This window comes from Neovison vison, chromosome 6 (assembly GCF_020171115.1).
Source record: "Neovison vison isolate M4711 chromosome 6, ASM_NN_V1, whole genome shotgun sequence".
Lineage (NCBI taxonomy): Eukaryota > Metazoa > Chordata > Mammalia > Carnivora > Mustelidae > Neogale > Neogale vison.
Window position 1 is genome coordinate 10,950,727 of NC_058096.1, and position 21,614 is coordinate 10,972,340.

Sequence of the window (21,614 nt, forward strand, 5' to 3'; positions counted from 1 at the left end):
TCGGTGAAGACCCCTTTCTAGAAGAGGCTGAGTCTTGTCTTATGCCAACCTCATCTCTCTGGAGGGAAGCCCAAAAAATTCTGCGCACCAAGTTCCCAGCTAGAAAGCAATTTACCCACAAAAGCTGAGTGACAGGGAAGGAAGAAGGACACCACAGAGGGCCATTCTCTACTCACCGTCTGGAGAGAACTGGTCCCTCTCAAACACGGTGATACACAGGACTTCCTGCTCCAGGTCTTTGATGAAGAACTGGCAGTTGGAATTCCACTTGGGATTCAGAGTGTCCTGGATGGTCTTGGTGATGTGACACTGGGAGCCCATGGTCACCTCACAGTACGGGTTACTCTTTCCTAGAGTGGACAGAGTCTGCTGGACTCCCACCTGGTTGCAGGCTCTCCTGGGCATGCCAGAGCGGGGTCCTCGCCGAGGTGGGCAGCAGCTTCCCTCCATGCCCCTCATTTTTATCCCCTCCCATTGCCACACGTGATAAATGACATAAAATGGAGAATCTGGGACCGCCTGGGGTGCTCAGTTGGTAAAGCATGTGCCTTCAGCTCAGGTCATGATCCCGAGGTCCTGGGATCAAGCCCCTCATTGCGCCCCCCCCTCAATGAGGGTTCTGCTTCTCCCTCTGCCTCCCCCGCCCCACTCACTCTCTCACTCTCTCTCTCAAATAAATAAATCATATCTTTTTTTTAAATTTTTTTAAAATTTAAAAAAAATTTTTAAAAATCTGAGTGAAAACTGCCACCATTCAGCATCACACTTAAACCATGATACTTAAATATTTATAACACTTAAATCATTAGATTAACGGACTTTAAATCTAGGCCTTTCCAGTCTCCTTGCTAGAAGCTGAGGTTGCATCACACCCAAGGTGAAATGGCAACCGCTCAGATCTCTCTGAAAAGCAAAACGGTGGGAAGGATTAAATTAAGAAAAAAAAAAAAGGAAAACCACCGTAGGTTTTCAACAAGTGTTAGAAAGACCAGTTCTGGAAGGAAATTTAGGGTCATGGAAATAGCTCGCTTGACGCCACGCTGGCTGGGGGGCTTACAGGAAAGGCTCCCGCCACCACCCCGTGCTGGAGGGACTTCGGGGTCCTTACCGTGTGACCGACAGGGCTTCAGCTCAATGCCTTCAACAACATTCACCATCAACCTGCCGATACCTGTTGCCCTTTGGGAGCGGACTGCGACGGCAGGAAGAAGAAGGTAAGGCGGCTTCAGGGAGACACGCTTCCCACCCCTGTTTGCCCCAGGTCGGTTTCGTGTAGCTGCCTCCCCCCATCTTCCCCTTACAGGCTGGCTGCCTGGCTCTTGGAATTTACGCTCCGCCCTCATCCTGCACCCCACCCTCCCTCTCCCCGACTTCCATCCCTTCTCAGGCCCCCCTCCCCCTCCAGGCCCATCTTCCCAGCTCCGAGGACTCCCTGGGCCCAACCTTCAGTGCCCCAGCTTGGCAGGACGCCCGGGCCCCGCCGCTGAGCGATGCATACCCAGGTACGCCTTCTCCCGTTTCTTTTTCTCAGTCTCTATATAGAGTTCTGAAGCAGCTTTGATTTTCTGCACCCAGGCCGTCCTTGGGAAGAAAAAAGACAGAAAGGTGCCAAACAGAACTCAGGAAAAAGCTTCCGGGGCTGTTGGAACTGAATCTCCAGGATCCTATCTGCTTTGTTCCTTTGCGCTTAACGACCAAGGATGGAAAAGAAAGTCCAGTTTTGTATCAAACGGTGCTAATAATTATTCCTAACTTAATGAGGAAGGGATGAGTAACATTTTTATTGATGTACTCGGCCTGCCTTGGCCTTGGTGTCCTGGGAAGAGAGGTGCTGTCCCGGAGATGTCAGCAGGCACCGCCCCCTCCCTTATTGAAAAGCATCCTGGGGGCGCCTGGGGGCCTCAGTGGGTTAGAGCCTCTGCCTTCTGCTCAGGTCATTGTCCCAGAGTCCCGGGATCGAGTCCCACATCGGGCTCTCAGCTCAGCAGGGAGCCTGCTTCATCCTCTCTCTCTGCCTGCCTCTCTGCCTACTTGTGATCTCTATCAAATAAATAAATAAAATCTAAAAAAGAAAGAAAGAAAGAAAAGAAAAGCATTCCGCATTTGCCCACCCGAAGATGGCCAGAAGGGTCTCTCTCACAAAACCATCCAAAGGAAGGACAAAACCGTTTCCCAGAGAGGGAAGCACTTTACGTGGAAAAGCAAACACACTCTGGGAGAAGCACTTGGGCATAACGCTTTCTCCTTCATTTTTCAAAGACCCATCTGCACCATATCTTTGGCCAATTTTCTTGCTTGGCACAAATGTTCTTTGGAATGTTGTTGGCCTTGTGTCAAGTTCACCCTTCAGAAAAGATCTATTTCATCTGGCTCTAGGGCCAAGTCTTGAATACGCGATTGAAGCAAAATACCCCTGTGCTCTGGGATCCAGAACATCTGCCCAAGTGAGCCAGCTGAGGTCGGGGCTGATCCCCAAATTGCCTTCCTCTTGGCTTCTGGCAGCTGGGAAACCTTGGGAAACGTGAACTCAGAGAATGATGAAAATGTCTTTCAAAGAAATTCGCAAGCAAAATTAGTTTCAATTTGTTTTATTTTTGAAAAAATCCACGCTACGTGTTAAACTTTTGAGAGGCTCTAGAGACAAGTATTAAGACCTTCCTCCTGTCCCTCCAGACAGCAGTTACCACAAGTCAAGAAATGTTGGGACCTGCTGATTCATTAAATGTCCTACGTGCATCCTGCCCCCGGTGGGGCCCTGGGCACCCAGGACCTGGGAGGTAGCAGGTCTTACCTTTCATTTATGCTTTCGGCTCGGAGGGTGTAGACGCGGTCAATGTGGGAAATGTGGAAGATGGGCTCATCTCCAGAAGGGTCCGTGGGCAGTTTTACTAGAACCTCATTCAGGAAAATAGGCTGAAAAGCAATACACAGGCATTATACAACCAGACTGGGACTCTGTTTCAGTGAACGATGAGCGCGTGTGAGCTTACGTGCACGCGTTCCAGTAAATTAAACCGTGTTGTGTGTGCGTGCACGCGTGTGCGTGTGTTCCAGTCAACTCTACTGGAATGATTTTGTATTAATATCAACCTCATGTATTACAAACCATACGTAGGTATTTTTGCCTCCTCCATTTTGCAGGGTTTTTTTTTTTTTCAGGTCCTTCAGAAGAAGACTTGACCGGTCTGTTTTGGCCCTAGAAAATTCTAATCAGCAAACAGTCTCCCTAACTTCACCACCAGCCAGTTCCCTCCAAAGATTTTCCTACAAAGTTGCTAGTGAAGATCGCCATAGGTACGTTGTTCTTTTCCCCACAATCAGGCTAACTGCCGCTTCAGAGAAAATTCTCCTGTAAAAACACCCCCACGCAGACAAATTTAGGAAAACGGTACCCTGTGACACAAAGACACAGAAACACAGCTGTGTACATCAGAGCAGACCTAATAAACAGCAGAGGGACTTTCTCCACACGCTGACTGTTTGGATCGGCTTTTGCTGGAAAGTGTGAGGGGCACAGATGTTCGTTCCAAGCTACACGGAGAGGTTTGGAGGCGGGGCTGGGAATGACCTTGAGACCTGCCAGCCCAAGTGCCTTCACCTAGGGACCCACGGTGGTGGCCACTTGGAAGCTAATAGATATTTCATTGATCGAGTTGAACATCGCTCCTCTTCTGCAAGTGCTTGGTCACCTTAAATCCTGGCTCATCCCTTTGCCTTTGCCTCCATGCCGCAGCCCCCAAACCCTGCTAAGACTCTGAGGCCTTTCAGGAACTTTCTACCGTCCCAAGCGGCAGCCCCGATGGTGCAATTGGGACTCGAACTTACTGTTTTGTACATTTTATACAGCAGGTGAGATTTGGGACTGAAGACCTTGTCGGAGCCGGAAGAGCCCAAGGGTTTTATGATCTGGGTCAGCAGGAGGAAGTCGTTGAAGAGGAAGCCGTACAGCTCCTTGTTGCTCTTGGCCTTGTAGAGCTTCCCGCTGTGCAGAAACTTGCGGGGCCCCAAGCAGTTGGTCACTGAATTGAACACAAGTTGCTGAGAAAGGAGAAACAAAACCCAAAGAAGACACGATGAAGTGAGGCCTCCTTTTTTTGTTGTTGTTGTTGTTTTCTCTGAGTCTGAAAGCCCGGACCCTGTCAGAATCTGAGGCTGGGCTCAGCAGGCTTGTGTCTGAGGTTCAAGTCCAGGACTGACTTGAAGAGGTCAGGCAGTGCCCTTTTTTTTTCTTTTTTTCCCTTAATTTATTTATTTGACAGAGAGAGATCACAAGTAGGCAGAGAGACAGGCAGAGAGAGAGAGAGGGAAGCAGGCTCCCTGCTGAGCAGAGAGCCCGATGCAGGACTCGATCCCAGGACCCTGAGATCATGACCTGAGCCGAAGGCAGAGGCTTTAACCCACTGAGCCACCCAGGTTCCCCAGGCAGTGCCTTTCAGAGCCAAGGAGTCAGCATCAGGCAAAGACCCAATTCTGTGGATTCCAAGGATCCAGATGAGCTTTGAGTATAATGCCTACTGCTTTCTCCCATGGGATCTACTAGGGTCTTGGGGTGATTGAGGCCCCTCTCCCTCTTATTGATTGGGAAATGGGAAGCAGGAAGAAAGTTCTGGGGCCTCTCCCACCTCGAGAAGTATGGGCTATGTCCCAGTCGAGGGCATGAACCTGCTCCTGGGACAACCCCACACAGGCTCCCACAGTCCCTGAGCTTCTGGAAAGCAGCAACTGCTCTGTATGATTCTAGAGGACACCTCCTACTTTCCCAGGTGTGGCTAGAGTCCAGGTCCCAGCACGTGGGCGACTGTAAAACTCGGGGGTGCTGAGTGACGCCTCAAAGCCAAGCAAGCGGACACAGCGTCGGCACGCATTGAATCTCGACCAACTCCCTCGTCCTGAAAATGGGAAGGGGACACTCTTTTCCTGCTGCTTCCCGAATCTTGGTGTTGGCTCCAAGGGCTGCAGAAAGCCAGCTCTATCATCCCACTGGGCTCTATCATCTCCTGTGAGCAGTTTCGCAAGAGGCAGAGGGAGACTGAGGCAGAAAAATGAGCCCATAAAGACCCCCTTTCTTGGTAGCCAGAGGAGAGACAGAGGGAGGGAAAGGCCACAGCTGCCCCAAGCAGCGATATGATCCCAGCAAGTGTCAGACCCTAACAGCGCCCACCTGCCCACCTGCATGTGCGTGTGTACGTGTTTGCGCCATGCGGCGGCAGAGAGAGAAGGAAAACAGAGAGAACCAGTGAAAATTAATGAAGGAAGCGTAAGTGACAAGAAAAGAATTAAATACAAGAAGAAAAACTTCTGTTTCTGGTGGACTACGTGCTCTGACACATGCAGTGAAAACTTTCAGAACTGAGTAAAAGATAAAAATGCACTTTTTAAATGCAAGCAAATTGATTTAAAAAAAAAAAAAGATATAAAAAGTCAATGTGTAGAGGCCCAAAACAGAATGAAAGTGTGTATCCCAGAAGATAAGCAAACCCCAACGCCGGCTTCAGCCCTGAGAATCTCTCTTGAATCTGGTGACCTTGAGCTTCCACTTCAAAGGTCAGGGGGAGTGAGGGAGCCCCGCAATGTATGGAGGGCCCTCGTGAGCGGAGGGAGCTAACGGACACCAAAAAACTCACTCCCGGAGGAAGAATAACAAGTAAACTCAAGCACAGAAGGGACAGACGAGAAGACTGGCTCGTTTCTGACCTTGGACTAAGTGGAATGAAACAAACAAACCTGAGAATTTGCAACCACAAGGCAGCCCTCGCCCAAGTCCACTAAGACCATTCACACAGCAGTGTGACTCCCAAACCCCACTACATTTAATTTGGGGTCGCAGCGCTGGCAGCAGCCCTCTCGGGAGGCAACTCCAGACCGCAGAGGTCCCTCCAGCACCGACAGAGAAGCGGGCGTGCGCAGTGACCGAGGAGCGTCTCCGGAGCTGTGGGTTAATTGGAATGACCTGATTGGGAATGTGGGGGGATGTGTTTAAAGTGTGTTAGCCAACGGATGAAAAGCGGGGCCCCCTGTGCAAGAGCAAGGCACAGGAACGGAAATTCGGAAAACGGAAACGAAAACGGAAATAAAGAAGTCAGTGGACTGGTGGAGGGCGGATCAGAGGCCTGGGGGGGAGAGAGAAGGCGCATGCGGTGGCCCAGAGGGGACAGCGCACGATCCTGCCAGCCCCCTCCTCCTCCAGGCTGGCCGCCGGGGCTCCGCTGGGGTTGGGGGGCGGGGGGCTACCTCAGACAGGCCTTCACACTGCACATGCGCTTGGATCCACTCCAGCCGGTCCGAGTTCTCCTTCTCCCGCACCCCTTCGTTCACCTGCGAGCACAGCTCTTCCGCTTTCTCCAGGGCGTGCTTCAAGTGGCTGTGGTCAGGATGGTTTTCGGGGGTGTTTTCCAGGATCTACGGAGGACACAAACAGCGGCCTCAGGCGGTGCAGGTGGGCCCAGCAGAGGCAGGGCGCGGCACCCACCTTTCCGGATGGGTGCCCACCTGGGGAGCTGCCGCTCTGAGCGCCCACCTGCAGCCAAGACAGGAGCAAGACAGCCCCCCAGTTGTTGGCAGAGTCCCCGGGCGGGGAGGCGGGGAGGGGAATGCCACATTATTTAGACTCGGGGTTTGAGGACAGCAGTGGCTGCAGCCGGGGTTATAATGCGCCCTCAGGGATTTTCCCCTAGAAAATGGCTCTTTTCCTAGGTCCTCTCAAGCTGTAGGCATCTGCACACCTCCGGAACCGCGCACAAAGGTGTGCATCTGAGCACAGGTGCAGTTTTCTGTGTAGAACATGCCCAGCCAACGGCTACACCTCCTGCACTAACATCTGGGCTCTGCCAGTGACCAGCCACGCATAGGCCAGTCCCCTAAATGTTCTGAGCCTCAATTTCCTTGTATGAGAAAAGGGGATGCCCTATAGCCCTTCCTTTATAAGGTTATCTGGAGGACTAAATGATTTGATAGAGAAAGATAGATTTGACTTCGCAAAGTCCCTGGCCTTAGAAGGTGCTCAGTGAATGAGAGCCATAACCATCAGATTCTTGAAGGACTCCGAGGACATTAAAAGCAGCGATGCAGAAAGGTTGTGAGCCAGTTTGGGAATGCACCAGAGGATGTGGAAGGTGTACCTGCCTAGGCCTTGACCACACACAAATAATTCAAATGGAGCTAACCTTGAATAATATCTCACCTCAAAGGTACCCTTTGGTTTAAAGTCCTAGGGAAGCACCTAAATTGAGAAAAATGCTTGTTCTGGTCCTGCCTCCACCAATCGGCAACAACAGCCCCCCTCTCCCCACCCTCTACCCTCCCAGCCCTGGCTGTAGCTAGGATCTCTCTGGGAAGTCCTGATGCCTCATCCCCAACCACATCCCTGGGGGTGGGACTCTGGCATAGGAATATTCTAGAGCTCTCCAGATGATTCTAATGGGCAGCCAGGTCTAAAGACTACAGCTCTAGACTAGGAGCCCACACAGCTGGCTTGTGCGAATTCATTTGTTTTGGTTTTGATTTGGTATTGCTTTTGGTTTTTTCTTCCAATTTATTTAAACTAAGAACAAAAATAACAAAAATAGTTCACCCATGTACACCACCCCCTATCCCTGCTTCTGGCAACCACTAATCTGTTGTCTGTATCTATGAGCTTGGGGGTTTTCTTTAGTTAATTGTTTTTAAGATGCCGAATATAAGAAAGATCATATGGTATTTGTATTTGTGTCTGAGTTCTATCACTTAGCGTGATGCCCTCAAGGTCTATCCATGTTGACACAAATGGTAAGATTTCACTGTTTATTTTTTATGTCTGAAACATATATATGTATATATATATCACATATGTTATATGTATATAATACATTATGGAATATTGTGATTGATATATATATAGAAAATGAAAATTGTGATATACATATATATATATATATATATCACATTTCTATCCATCAGTGGACAGTCAGGTTGTTTCCATGTCTTGTCTACTGTAAATAATCCTGCAATGAACATGGGGGTGCATGTATCTTTTTGAATTAGTGTTATTTTCTTCAGGTTAATACCAAGAAGAAAAATAGTAGATTCTTCAAGAATCTGTTTTCCGTATTGGCTGCACCGATTTCTATACCTACCAACAGTGGACAAGGAATCCTTTTTCTACGTCCTTACCAATGCTTGTTATTTCCAGTCTTTTTTTTTTAAGATTTCATTTATTTATTTGGGAGAGAGAGAAATATCGAGAGAGAGCACGAGCAAGGCAGGGTGCAGAGGGAGAGGGAGAAACCGGTTCCCTGCTGATGCTGGGCTCGATCCCAGGACCCTGGGACCATGATCTGAGCCAAAGGCAGATGCTCGAACAACTGAGCCACCCGGGCTCCCGTCTAGTCTTTTTTTAATAATAGTTATCCTAACAAGTGTGAGGTGATACTTCATTGTGGTTTTGATTTGCATTTCCCTGGTGATTAATTACAAAGAGCATCTTTTCATGTACCTCTAAGCACTGTGTTTTTAGAAAAGTTCCTGGTCATATCCTCTGCCCATTTTTAAACCAGATTTTTGGTTTTTTGCTATTGTTTGAGTTGTATGAGTTCTTTATATATTGTGGATGTTATCCCCTTGTCCAATATATGATAGATACATAGATAGAGATAGGTGATCCATGTATATTTCAGTACTGACGTCCCTGCAGTCTAAAATGTGTTTACCGAGCTTACAGCTGTCATTTGCCTTTCATTGTTGTTCAGTATATTTTGTCACACAGAAAGTTTTAAGAAAAATGTTTATGCAAATAGTATATGGGCACATTCTTTTTTTTTTTTTTAGGATTTTATTTATTTATTTGTCAGAGAGAGAGAATGAGAGCGAGCACAGGGAGACAGAGTGGAAGGCAGAGTCAGAGGGAGAAGCAGGCTCCCTGCGGAGCAAGGAGCCCGATGTGGGACTCGATCCCAGGACACTGGGATCATGACCTGAGCCGAAGGCAGCTGCTTAACCAACTGAGCCACCCAGGCGTCCCTACGGGCACATTCTTGATCTGCAAGATCCAAACAATACAGAAGTACATAGAGCAAATGTGAGAGTTCCCCTTCACTATCCTCCCCAGAGGTAACCACGCCAACAGACCAAATGGCATCCCTTGAACTCCTTTTAGATGCTTTCCGTGTATTTAATAATAAACACATAGTTTTTCCTCTGTTTTACAGAATGAACTGCACTGTAAGATTGCTCGTGGAGGTTTTTGGTGGTTTTTTTTAACTGAAATGGCATTTTCTGCATGTCATTCCATGCTAATACATAGAAATCTCTCTGTCTTTTATTTAAGATTTTATTTATTTATTTGACAGAGAAAGAGAGAGTACAGGGAGGGGGAGCAGCAAAGGGAGAGGGAGAAACAGGCTCCCTGCTGAGGGGGGAGCCTGACGTGGGGCTCGATCCCAGGACCCTGGGATCATGACCTGAGCCAAAGGCAGACACTTAACCGACTGAGCCACCTGGGCGCCCCTGAAATCTGTTTTTTAAAATATTTTCAGGGGCACCTGAGTGACGCAGTGGGTTGGGCCTCTGCCTTGGGCACAGGTCATGATCTCATGGTCCTGGGATGAAGCCCCGCATCAGGCTCTCCACTCGGCAGGAGGCCTGCTTCCCCCCCATCTCTGCCTGCCTCTCTGCCTACTTGTGGTCTCTCTGTGTCCAATAAATAAATAAAATCTTTAAAAAATATATTTCCAGAGTACAGATCTACCACAATTTATTTGCTCTACTTAATATCTAGGTTGTTTCCAGGATAAAATAATTTTTTCAAGTTGCTCCAAGTCTACCCTTTTAAGTCTCTATTCTCACTGCCGTGCTAAGAATTTCTCCACCTCAACATCATAAACAATATTTCATCTTAGTACTTCTGTGGTTTTTCACATGTATCTTATAACTGGCCACCTTTTAAGAATTCTCTTCTTGGGGAGCCTGGGTGGCTCAGTGGGTTAAAGCCTCTGCCTTCAGCTCAGGTCATGATCTCAGGGTCCTGGGATCGAGCCCCGCATCGGGCTCTCTGCTCAGCGGGGAGCCTGCTTCCTCCTCTCTCTCTCTGCCTGCCTCTCTGCCTATTTGTGATTTCTCTCTGTCAAATAAATGAATAAAATCTTTAAAAAAAAAAAAAAAGAATTCTCTTCTTGGCTCCACTATTTTTCAGTTCATTTTCAGGTCCTTTAAAGGGCAGCAATCGTGTTTCTGCAAATAATGATAATTGCTTTTTCCCTTTTTAATATTTATGACTCGCAATCCTTTCCTTCTTTTTGCCCCTCACCCTATTGGCTAAATCCAGAACAACTATTTTAAAAGTTCATTTCCAGCTCCAATGTACAATTAAATATTGAGGGGGGGGAAGAAAAGTATTGAGCCAATTAAATAGTAACTGTCAGATTGGAAGAGAGGAAGTGGTAGGTTGAAAGCCTGATTCAAAATGAATTATTTAATCCAGCCAAGGTGGCCACAGTGTACTTTGTGGTGCCAAGCTGGGGTTGAACAGAGGAGATGGCCTATGTAGCGGGAGATGGGTTACTATCAAGGGTCTGAGCAAATCAGTAAAGTAAAGTATTGAGGATAATGAGAGGCAGGTTTCTCAGAAAAGGAGTTGTAAGTAAAGAAAGGGAGAGTCTAGAATCAACTCCGTAATATGAGATTAGAACAGGAGGATCAGTGTGAACGCAAGGGTTTTAATGTGCATTATTATCTGCATGGATTGATCTAGAAATATAAATGTAGGTGTGTATACTTACACAGATGGAAGTATGTGTGTATGAATTTAATATACATACACATATTTCCTGACTCTGCCACTGAGAGACCCCAAAAAAAAAGGCGGTAACACCCCAGCAGCAATGAGCACACCAGTGCCCAGACCTGAGTTTCTAAAGTCTCCACTAAAAGAAACCAGATCTAAACCCTCTCTCCACTGGGGCACCTGGGTGGCTCAGTAGGTTGGGTGACTGTCTTCGGCTGAGATCATGATCCCAGGTCCTGGGATCGAGCCCCATGTTGGAACTCAGCAGGGAGCCTGTTTCTCCCTCTCTCTCTGCCTGCTACTCTGCCTGCTTGTGAGATCTCTCTCTCTCTATCTGTCAAATAAATAAATAAATAAATCTTTAAAAAGATTAAAAAAAAAAACCTCTCTCCAGGAGCTAGCTCTCTTGTGGTTATATATTTCCAGGCTCAGACGATGTTTGGGTCTGCTCATTCATATTACAGATAGAAACACAGAAACCCCATTTTTTTTTAAATCTTTTAGTATTGGCTCCACAATGGCTTTCTGAAGATGGGTGGTAGGCCTGACATTTCTTTCTCCTTCTTGCTGAGGAAAGTGAGGCATGAAGGCATTAGACCTCAAAAAAGAAAAGATCCAAAGACCCGAGCTTCCATTTTCCAGCTTAGGAGGTAAGAGCGGCTTGGTCACACGCTGAAGACTGTATATTATTAGCTCTTTTCACAATAAACAGCTTTTTCTTTCTGAGTTACCAAGCAGATGCTTCCACATCCCCTCAGTGTAGGATTCTACACAACAAATACCAGGAGCGTTGGCTGGCAGTGATCTTGCCCGTGACTCCGGATCCCTGAAATACTGAGAGAACATTCCTCTGCTTGAAAAGCCAAGAGGGATACTTACATTTTTAATGATCAGTGGGTATCTTGTTACCCGTTGCATAGGCTTCAGTATGAAACTAGAGAGTGGCATCCCCTTACATCGAGGGTCCATTGCCAGCCTCTGAAATGAGAGAGTTGTTTAAATGTGTTTGAGAAATCTGCCAAAGCCAGTCAGGGACATCCAGTCCCGGCCCGCCACATTGTCTCATTTCTGTGGACGAGAACAGAAGAACCTGGCGTTGGAAGGGCCTGAGCTCTTTTCCTGGTCCAGATGATGGAGATTGGAGACCCACGCCCTCCCCGGGACACATGGTCCCCCCCCCCCTTCCAGAGATGAGCTTCTGGCTCTACAGAGAATATTTCTTCTGGATATCTGCAAGACCTTCTTAATAATCACAAGGATAAGAAGAGACACGAGGCTGTAGAGTTAGAATAAAAACTCCCCTTATGTCCCAGTGAGGCCAGAAGGGTTGAATCTCGTCATCCGGTTCAGACGGAGCCCGCACCTGCCAGTGGGAGCCCCAGACAGGCGGGGACGGGGGCGCTGGGACAGGAGCGGGGGAAAGGACTCCAACCTCAAGTCTTGCGGGCTGTCCCCATGCTAGACCATCTGTCCCTTTTGTCAACTTGACTGGAGGAAAGAGTCCTTCTGTCCCCAAAGATGATCCCATCCGTAAGGCACAGGGATTATGTGGTGACCCAGCTCTCAAAGGCGCTGTCCAGGTTTAATGCCTTAGAAACAGGCAGCTGCCATGACCGAGGCCCCAGGTCCCGGGACATGTCAGTGCCCGAACTTGCTCCAGCGTGGACAGCATCATTCCAGGGACACCTCATACACGGCAAAGGCATGTCAAATGCCCCCACCCCACCCCATAGGGATGAGGCGGGGAGAGGTGATGAGGGAGAGGAAACAAGCTCCCTGCCCTGGTTGGTGTCAGCATTTCCCTCAAGTTCAAGTGCATCCAGGGATGAATTCATCCTGCCTTGTGCCTCCGGGAGCACCAGCCCCTGGCTGAAAACCCAGCATCTGCTCTGCAGTCTCTAGACCACCCGGGGCCTACTTTTTACCAGTATTTCTCCCCTTCAAATGACTTTAGAATGCCCCCATTCATTGGCTAGCAAATCAAAGCATTTAGTGTTGAGAAACACCAGGAGAAAAGGAAAGAACAAGCCTGTGGGATGCTGCAGTCAAGGTGAGATGTCACAATGATGATTCTAACACGTGATTATTGGGCAGGAGGGAATGGCCTGCTTCCAGATGTACGAGGTACAAAGAGAAGCCTGCCGTTAGTGTTGGTCTAGTCACCAAAATGTAGCGGATGCTGAGCAGAAATTATTTGATTCTGTTCCTGTGTCTTTTTCTCTGGGAGACACAGAGGCTGTTTGAGTGGACCAGTGGGGCCCTCATGAACTCGCCCTGGCCAAGGCCAAGTCCAAGGGCCTGGGGCCTCAAGCAGCATGGCGCCCACCTCCCCAGATGTCCCTTGAGGGACACATGGCTCTTGAGACCACTGCGATCCCCTCGAGGCAGAGGTCTTGGCGTCCCACACTCATGCCACACACTTCCTAGAGCTTGAGGCCAACAGCAAGAACCAACTGGGAAAGGAACAAAGGGTCCCTCGGGATTCCTGGCCACTCCCTCTGCAGCCAAGATTGGGGGCACGCTCAGACCAAATGGAAAGGGGACACCCGAGACCCACTGGGCCTGACAGATGAGACAGAAAGTTTAAACCTGCGTCCAAATAACCCCACTAACACCCGGACCACAGATCCGAGTGTCCGGGGGTAGGCTGGCCCCTCCTCTCCAAGCCCTGCCCTTTGGTCAAAGCCCCACCTGCCAGCTCGTGGCGGGCCCCTAGTGCTCGGCCAAGACCTCGGTCCCGTGGGCTGTTTTTAGCAGGAATAGGCTTGCAGGCTTGGATTCGCTCCTCACACATCCAGCTGCCCTATGTCAGCCCCTGGGGGGCGGCAGGGGCGTGGCTGAGCCCGGACTCCTTACTTTGACAAACTCCTTGAAGTCCGGGGCCTCATCCGTCTTCTGCTGGATCAGGGCAGCCCCGTTGAGCTGACAGCTGCAGAACCGGATGTAAGGCTGCATGTGCGGCAGCTGGGCGGTCAGGATGTCGCCGATCATCTTCACGGGCATCTTCTCCCCTGACATCTTCTTGCGGACCCTCAGCGCTCTGCACAGGGGACAAGGGAAGTGAGCCCTCTGCCTTCACGCTAGCTGGCAGTGACGGGGCACACTTCTAGGTTGTACAGAAACAGAACGTGTGTGAGGGACACAAACCCAGGGCCGCTACAGGATCTACCGGGGGAGACAAGGAACAGAAAAGAAATCCATCTGGTGCTCCAGAGAGGTATCACCGGGGGTACTTTCCTTCAGCATGATGGCTGTTTGCGGGTCCTTGGGAATGACAACTTCTCAAACACATGTTTGCTGAATGAAGTCAGCGTGAAAAATAATTCTTTCTTATGGAGAAATAGGGAATCATTTATTTTGCAGCTCAGACAGGATCCCTGTATCCATGTCTCACTTTATGGATTATCTGTGGTGTAAGTCCCAGGCTTGTACAGCCCCAGCACCGAGTCTGTTGCGGGCCAACGCCACCCAAGGGAAGCTACCGTTACCAGTGGATGTGGAGGCTCATTCTCAGACTAAACAGAACATAATTAAGATGGTAAGTCAACCGCCACAGAGAAGTAATCCCATTATGTTCACCAAAGCCAGGTATAAATGGTTGTCTGCACTATCTGTGCCATTCGCTGCTTCCTTGCTGTGCTTAATTGGAACTTGACTGGATTATGGAGTTCTAAAGAGAGAAGCCTATTTATATGATAATGGACCAATAAACCCAAACAGTTCATCTCCTGGAAGCTAAGAAGACACTGAAGGTACTGAGAAGAGTTTGTTCCAGGATGCAGCTGCAGTCTGAGCGTGGGGCGCCGTGAGAGCCGGGACTGTGCATCTCACCCTCCCACTCCCGTATATAAACTCCTGGCACTGGCCTCTAGCAGGGCACATCACTGAGCTTCTACACTGCATGGAGAGCAATGTGGTCTGCAGGCAGGACCACAACACAGGAGGCCTCCCCCAGGGATGGTAGATGGATAGATGGATGGATGGTTGGATGGATGGATGGATGAGTGGATGGATGGGTGGATGGATATATGGCTGGGTGGGTGGGTGGGTGGGTGGGTGGATGGTTGAATGAGTGGATGGATGGATGGGTGAATGGATGGACAGGTGGGTGGACAGGAGGATGGATGGACGGGTGGGTGGATGGATGGATGGATGGACGGACAGATGGATGGATGGACGGGTGGATGGATGGATGGATGGATGGCCAGATGGATGGACAGGTGGATGGATGGATGGATGGGTGGATGGATGGATGGATGGATGGACAGATGGATGGAGCAGAATGGTATGATATATGATTTTAACATAAGGTTGGGAGGCTGTTACTATAAATTCTTTTGGCTGCTTTCATGGCCATGTTGGAGAAGCCCTGAGGCAAGGGTATGGTTCTGTAAGAATTCCAAGGAAGTTCTGCAATATTAGCATTAGGCTTTGGAAACTTCAGACCACTTTACCTTCTTTCTCCTACATTTTTGGCTAAAGGAAAAATCCCTGGGCTGGGCAAACAAGTCAAGGAGAGAAATCTGAGGGACCGTAAGTTATGTGGTCTGAACAATTAGTAATTCCACTCAAGCAGATACCCTTGTGGGGAGAGGCACTGGTCAGCACCGGCTGCTTGGTGTGAGGGGTGGCAGCAGGATGCCCTCAGGATGGCCAGTCACCACTCAATGGGGAGGTTGGCATGGAATATCTCCCAACATGGAGAAATTTGCTCAAGGGTGATGTCACCCCCAATTCTGGGGGAACAGAGCCCTGAATAACCGTGTTATAAACTTGCTATGGATGGAAACAAGAAGAAATTCCATCTTTCTATCATTTTCGTATGAGGAGGAACAAAACGATCTTTCTCTAAGGGAATAAAATTACCACCCACTCTACACACACACTTTTCAAAAATCATGGAGGACACAAGGAAAAGAAGAAAGAGCACACACAGATGGCCATTGTCTTGAAGAGGCTAAACCAGTACCTGAGTTCTGGAAGAACTCATCCAGAACACACTCAACTTGTCCAGCCAGGGGACAGGCCTATGGTCAGGCCCCGGCTATGGACCAAGCACCTGGCAGGTTCTGTGGTGGGATGTTCTGAACAGACAGGACTTACAAGGACTGGGTCCAAATGGGTTTGAAGGAGGATGTCACCGGGCTCAGGGGTCACGTGACCCAGTCACAGCAGCTCTGGCCTTTGGTGAGCTGGTTCATAATCTCATTTGAAGGTTTACTGGGCCAAGGCCTTGGACTGCCATGGTAATCAATCAGCTAATGAACATTTCAAAGAGTGCTCAGTTGTCTGCAGGATGAATGAGTGCTCCCGACCCCCTGACGCCCACCCGGCCAGACCTGGCAGGCATTAATACATCCTACAGTGTCCAACCCTTTTCCTGCACACGTTGCTTATTCTCCCTCCTGGCTGTCGGCACACTGGAGGCACGTGGAAACTGAGACACTTGCCCAAACCCACACAGCTGAAACTGACAGAGGCCGTTCTCAAACCCAGGCAGTGTGACCCGGTAGCTTGGAGTCTATAAGCCCCGAGCCTGGGACAACAGGCCCAGGCCGAGACCCGCCTCTGTCTCGAGCTGCTTCCCGCAGGCCCTGTCCTTCCTCCAGAACCCGCTCCTGCCATCTCGACTTCCCTCTGTCCCAGGCCCTCGGCTCCTCTCTCGGGCACCACTCCTGGCATCTGCCCGGCCTTTGCCTCTTACCCCTTCCCCCCAGCCCTCCCCTCCCCTTCCCCCTGGCCCAAAGTCCCTTCCTGTCTCCCCACCCTGTCTCTACCCCTGAGATAGGTTTGTTACTCTTTATTTATTGTTCTGCTCAAAATAAAATTATGCCTATCTTGATTAAGTTAAAAAGAGGTCGAATACTTTAAGAAGAACTTTTTTTTTTTCTTTTGAGAAGCTCCTTCGTTTTCCTCCAAGTAAGGATGCAGGAAAGGATGCTGATTAAACACGAAAAACAGTTCCAGCACCTGGATTTGCACGGCCTGCGTCTCATCTGTGTCCCTTCAGCTATACAGAGGGTCCCGCACCCACTCTTAGTGTGGAAAGGTTCTAGGTCTTTCTGCCCTATTCCGCTTCTCAAAAGCAACTTTCACAGCTCTCCACTCACCAGTAAGAGCGAATCATCCGTTCTAACCCCCAACCATAGCAGGAAGTCCCTATGCCCTGTTAGCTCCCCTTCATTTTACTTACGTCTTCTTTTTCTGCTTCCTAAGTCCGATATTCTCCCCACTCCCACCCCAAGTACAAGGAGTCACTGGCCCTTGGATCAGGAGTGACAGACAGGCGGCCGCTCACTGGTGACTTTCCAGGGAGTCCTGCCTTAAGTCCTCTTTCTCCAACAGACCTTCCTCTCTCACCCTGCAAGGCGCCCTAAAATCTCCCTGTCGTTGGGGTGATTCCTTTGCATGAGGAAGTTAAGTTTATGCAACAGAGGGGTGTAGCAAAATGTCCCCTGACTGGTCTACAATATGGGTCCTCACCCTATAACCCTTTTCATTTTTCTGTTTCTTTAAAAATCTTCATAATAACATATAGAGAAGAGGAAAAAAAAAAAAAAGAAATCAGGTCCCCAGGAGGCTCCTGTTAAATATTTTATCTAGAATATCCAGACATTAGACAGTTCACCCAAACGAACTGATCAGGTCATGAGAGGACGGGGCCGGAGCACAGGGACACCACGCTGGAAGGCGGGCTGTCCCAGCAGGGTTGATGTGCCCTCAGCACGCCACGACCACGGCTGGCCTCCTCGTTTCTCAGAATGACACTGCCTGCTCCAGAAGGCTAACACCATGCCTGCGACTTTACAGGTCCCGAAACAAGGGGTCCGAGAGTTCATCTGCCCAAGGATACCACCCAGAACAAGTTAGAAGGTGCTGGAACCCTTCAGGTTCAGCATGCATAGGTTCGGGCCTTAACCAGACACCTTTCCCCCAGGTGATGCGACAGCCCTTCTCTAAGGCCAGGGGGCTGAAGCCAGCACTTACCGTGGCCAGGCGCATGTCATCTAAAGATGCCTCAATAGTCACCCTATGCAGGAGGTACAGTTATCATCCCCATTTTACAGACGAGGACACCGAGGCCTGGAGAACATAAGTCACTCGCCCAAAGACACAGCCAGCAGGGCAAAGCGCAAGGCATGAGCCCAACCATCTGCCCCACAGTTATGTCCAGAAGTTTCCACAGCACGGTGCTCAAGGACGAGGATGGAAATACTTTCTCAAAGCACCCCCGGTCATCATCTCTGAGTATTTGCTTTCCAGAACACAGAGAAAGCAGACGTCCTATTTCCACCTTGCCTCTACCTCTCTCCCCATCCCCCAGCCGTGCCCGAACACACTCAGGAGAGTAGAGACCTGAAATGACTCTCAACAACCAGGGCTCACACTTAGGAAATCCGCCCTTCCTCGCTACAGGAGAGCAGAGCTCAGGGAGGGACGCCAGCTCCCTGGGGCTCCCCTGCACTCTTGGCCCGGCAGACGGGGGCCGTCCTCCCCCCCGGACCACCGCGGACCTAGTCCACAAGCTTAGCAAGTTGTGTTTCAAAGCGTGGATGGCTGCTGGGCCCAGATCTGGGGGGCTCTTTTTAGAACTGGAAGGGGCCTTTGTGATAACATAATCCCATCCCCTCACTTGACAGCTGGGGACACGGAGGCTCAAAGAGGCAGGGCAGGGAGCTGGGCTCTGAACCCAGGTCTCCTGCCTCCCGGCCCTACAGCCGCCTTTGGAAACAGAAATGGGAATAAAACACCAAGGGCTCCAAGCCGGCTCCTGGGAGCGGGCACCTGAGGAAACGCTGACCGTGGGCAGCAAATGCTCCAACCGCTTTCCATCCACAGAGCCGCGAACGTTCCAAGAGAACAACACGCGCCCTGGGGACCCGCAGTCTGCGGGGGGCAGTGGGGAGCTGGCCCAGACCCTGGGGAGGAGGGAACCAGGACCCGGAGGGGGGGCCCCATGCGCTCTGGAGACTCTAGACCCGCAGCGAAAGCAGGAACGTGGCGATGGACTCTGCAATGACAGACCGGGGTGGGGGGGATCCCCAGAAAGCATCGGGGCCACAAGGAGCCACGATGCTTGTGAGTGGAAATGAGCAGAAGAGGCAGGAAACACACGGGGCAGCATGCACGGGGCCACGCGGACGAAGCCACACGGAGGTGCTAGTGTGTGAGAGCCGGGGGCGGGGGTCGGGGGGTGCAAAGCTAGGCCGGGGTTAGGGGGAGGCTTACTTCAGTAGTTTGATATTACACATAATCAGCTCCTTCCAGTTAACAAAAACCATAGCACCCTCTTTCTCTGTCAGCAGCTCAGACTCCATCAGGGGTTTCTGAAAGATCTGCGGGTGCGGAAAACGAAGCGGGTCAGAGAGCAAACGGTTAGCACACACCTCGCACACCAGGCGCCCAGCTCTGCTCCACAGCAGCCGCCAGGCAGCGGGGCCTCCAGCGGGAGCCTGGCTGGGGGCTTCTAGCCTGGGCTGGGCTGGGATAGGGACTGGCTGCAGGGGAGAGAGGGGCCTGGCCGGGCTCCAAGCCCTGTGGGGTTGGGCGACTCGGGGTAAATCCCAGCTCTTCACCCAGCACCCCCCACCCCGCCCTGTGGGGAGCCCCCACCTCCCAAGAGGTCATTATCTACCACTGGAAGCAGGGTGAGCTCCTGAAGGTTCTTTAGAGACGGGACAGCCTCTGGTTGGCATGAACGCGGAGGCCCCTCCCTGAGAGCCCTATTCTTCATGTGTCCTTCAGCTGACCTTGAACCTGGCATATACCAGACCACTGCATGGGAGTGCCGCATTGAAGGGCGACACTCGCATCCTAGACATCCGAGATCGTCTATTTAGGATGCTCAAGGGTCTTGAGGGACAGGCGCCTTTTCTGAGTGGGCACCAGCACTTCCTGGGTGTGAACGGCGGCCTCGCAGACCTGCCTTCTGTACTCATTCAACACGGGGCAGCTGGGCAGTGACTTCCCCGGGCATAAATCTCCAAGGAGATGGCTGCACAGCTGGTCGGTGCTGGGGAGGGGAAAGGGCAGGAGTTCCAAAACGATCACAGCACTTTTCCAACTGTCGAGAGTGACCCTGACATCTAGCTTGGCAAACCCCCGTTTGCCAACATGGCCACTTCCCGTGACTATGGACAAAAGCCTTCTTGAAAAGCAGGGATTCCCAACTCTGCATCTCCCCTTCCTTCCATACTGAGTGGCCCAGGCCTTGCGACAGCTACCAGGGAGGAGAGAGAAAACGAGGCGTCATCCGGGACGGAGAGGGGCTGGGGGAAGGGAAGCATCTTCATCCTCAGCCACAGACCTTCCTCAGGGACAACGTGGGCCACGAGGAATACCTTGTGATACTGGCCGGACTGGCGTCCAGCTTCAGATGCCAGCCCCGAGGGCCGGGAGACCGTGCGACCCACTCGGTGGCATTGACTACGCCGCTTCTCTGAGTCGAGTCTAGATTCCCAGTCCCTGCCCATGTGTCTCCTTCCTCTTGGGCTCAACCAGCCCTGGGCACCAGCCACGTGTGCCGCTCTACAGGGATGACTCAGAGGACCATGGCTGAGAGTCTAACCATCTTCTCTTGGGCATGAATCTTCTTTGTGATTTACCATTCAGATGCTCCCCACACATCAGAAAATGTCTCACGTTGAGAATCGGGACGCCGTCCTCCTTCACAGAGCCCCCCCCGCAACCCTCCGTGCCAGTGCCCCCCGCCACCCCCGGCACCCGCCGCTGCCTTTACCTCTGTGACCAGCTGCAGGTCATTGACATAGTTCTCCTCTGTGACAATGAGTTCATGGATGTATCCTTGTCTCTTTCTCTCGGTTGGGGTCAACATATCCAAGAGGTGTAGGTCTGAACACCCTGGAAAACACAACCGTGGGGACATTTTAGTCCAAGTCCGGGGAGGCACATACAGCTTCTCAGTGAAGACCTCCGGGCCTTCATGCCTGCCGGCCCCTGCGGTCTCCGTCTAGCTGGGCAGTGGGAGGGGTTGAACTGTGTCCCCTGAAAGTACACACGCAAGTTCTAATCCTCGGTACCTGTGAACTTGACCTTATTGGGATAGGGTTTCTGCAGATACAATCCAATTAAAATGAAGTCGTACTCAGTTAGGGTGGGCCTAATAATCCAATAGAACTGGTGTCGTTATAAGAAGATATCAGGGGCGCCTGGGTGGCTCAGTCGGTTAAGCATCTGGCTGTTGGTTTCAGCTCAGGTCGTGAGCTCAGAGTGGTGAGATTGAGCCCTGAGTGGGACTCCGCGCTCAGCGCAGAATCTGCATAAGATTATCTCTCCCTCTCTCTCTCCCCCTGCTTGCTCTCTTTCTCTCTAAAATAAAATAAAGAGGGGCGCCTGGGTGGCTCAGTGGGTTAAGGCCTTTGCCTTCGGCTTGGGTCATGATCCCACAGTCCTGGGATCGAGTCCCGCATCGGGCTCTCTGCTCAGCGGGGAGCCTGCTTCCTCCTCTCTCTCTCTCTCTCTGTCTGCCTCTCTGCCTACTTGTGATCTCTGTCTGTCAAATAAATAAATAAAATCTTTAAAAAGAAAGAAAGAAAGAAAGAAAATGTTAAAAAAAAAAAAAAAAGAAGACATAGAGAGACAGACGGAAGGCCATGTGGTGCCACAGGCGAGGACTGGGGTGAAGCAGCTACAAGCCAGGGAATGCCGAGGTTGCCAGCAGCCATCAGAAGCTATGAGAAACGCATGGGGGCGGAAATTGCCCCTAAATCCTCCAGAGGAACACCTTGGAGTGTGTCAGTTCTGCCGACACCTTGATTTTGCGCTTATCTCCAAAGCCGTGAGAGAAGAATCTCCGCTGTTGTAACCACCCCGTTTGCGGTCCCACGTTACAGTAGGC

At 50.6% G+C, this 21,614-nt stretch overlaps 1 protein-coding gene across 1 annotated transcript in view; it reads right to left on the minus strand.

Annotated features, from left to right (window-relative positions):
* The window catches only part of ITSN1 (intersectin 1), a 214,038-nt gene that overhangs the window by 4,588 nt on the left and 187,836 nt on the right, over positions 1 to 21,614 (minus strand). Inside the window, exons 29-38 of the mRNA XM_044250981.1 lie at positions 20,496 to 20,617; positions 18,986 to 19,092; positions 13,613 to 13,796; positions 11,636 to 11,734; positions 6,232 to 6,399; positions 3,826 to 4,038; positions 2,792 to 2,913; positions 1,499 to 1,581; positions 1,109 to 1,192; positions 177 to 350 (exon numbers count right to left, since the gene is read on the minus strand). Of these exons, the coding sequence (XP_044106916.1) occupies positions 177 to 350; positions 1,109 to 1,192; positions 1,499 to 1,581; positions 2,792 to 2,913; positions 3,826 to 4,038; positions 6,232 to 6,399; positions 11,636 to 11,734; positions 13,613 to 13,796; positions 18,986 to 19,092; positions 20,496 to 20,617 (1,356 nt within the window). The remainder of the gene's footprint in view (positions 1 to 176; positions 351 to 1,108; positions 1,193 to 1,498; positions 1,582 to 2,791; positions 2,914 to 3,825; positions 4,039 to 6,231; positions 6,400 to 11,635; positions 11,735 to 13,612; positions 13,797 to 18,985; positions 19,093 to 20,495; positions 20,618 to 21,614) is intronic.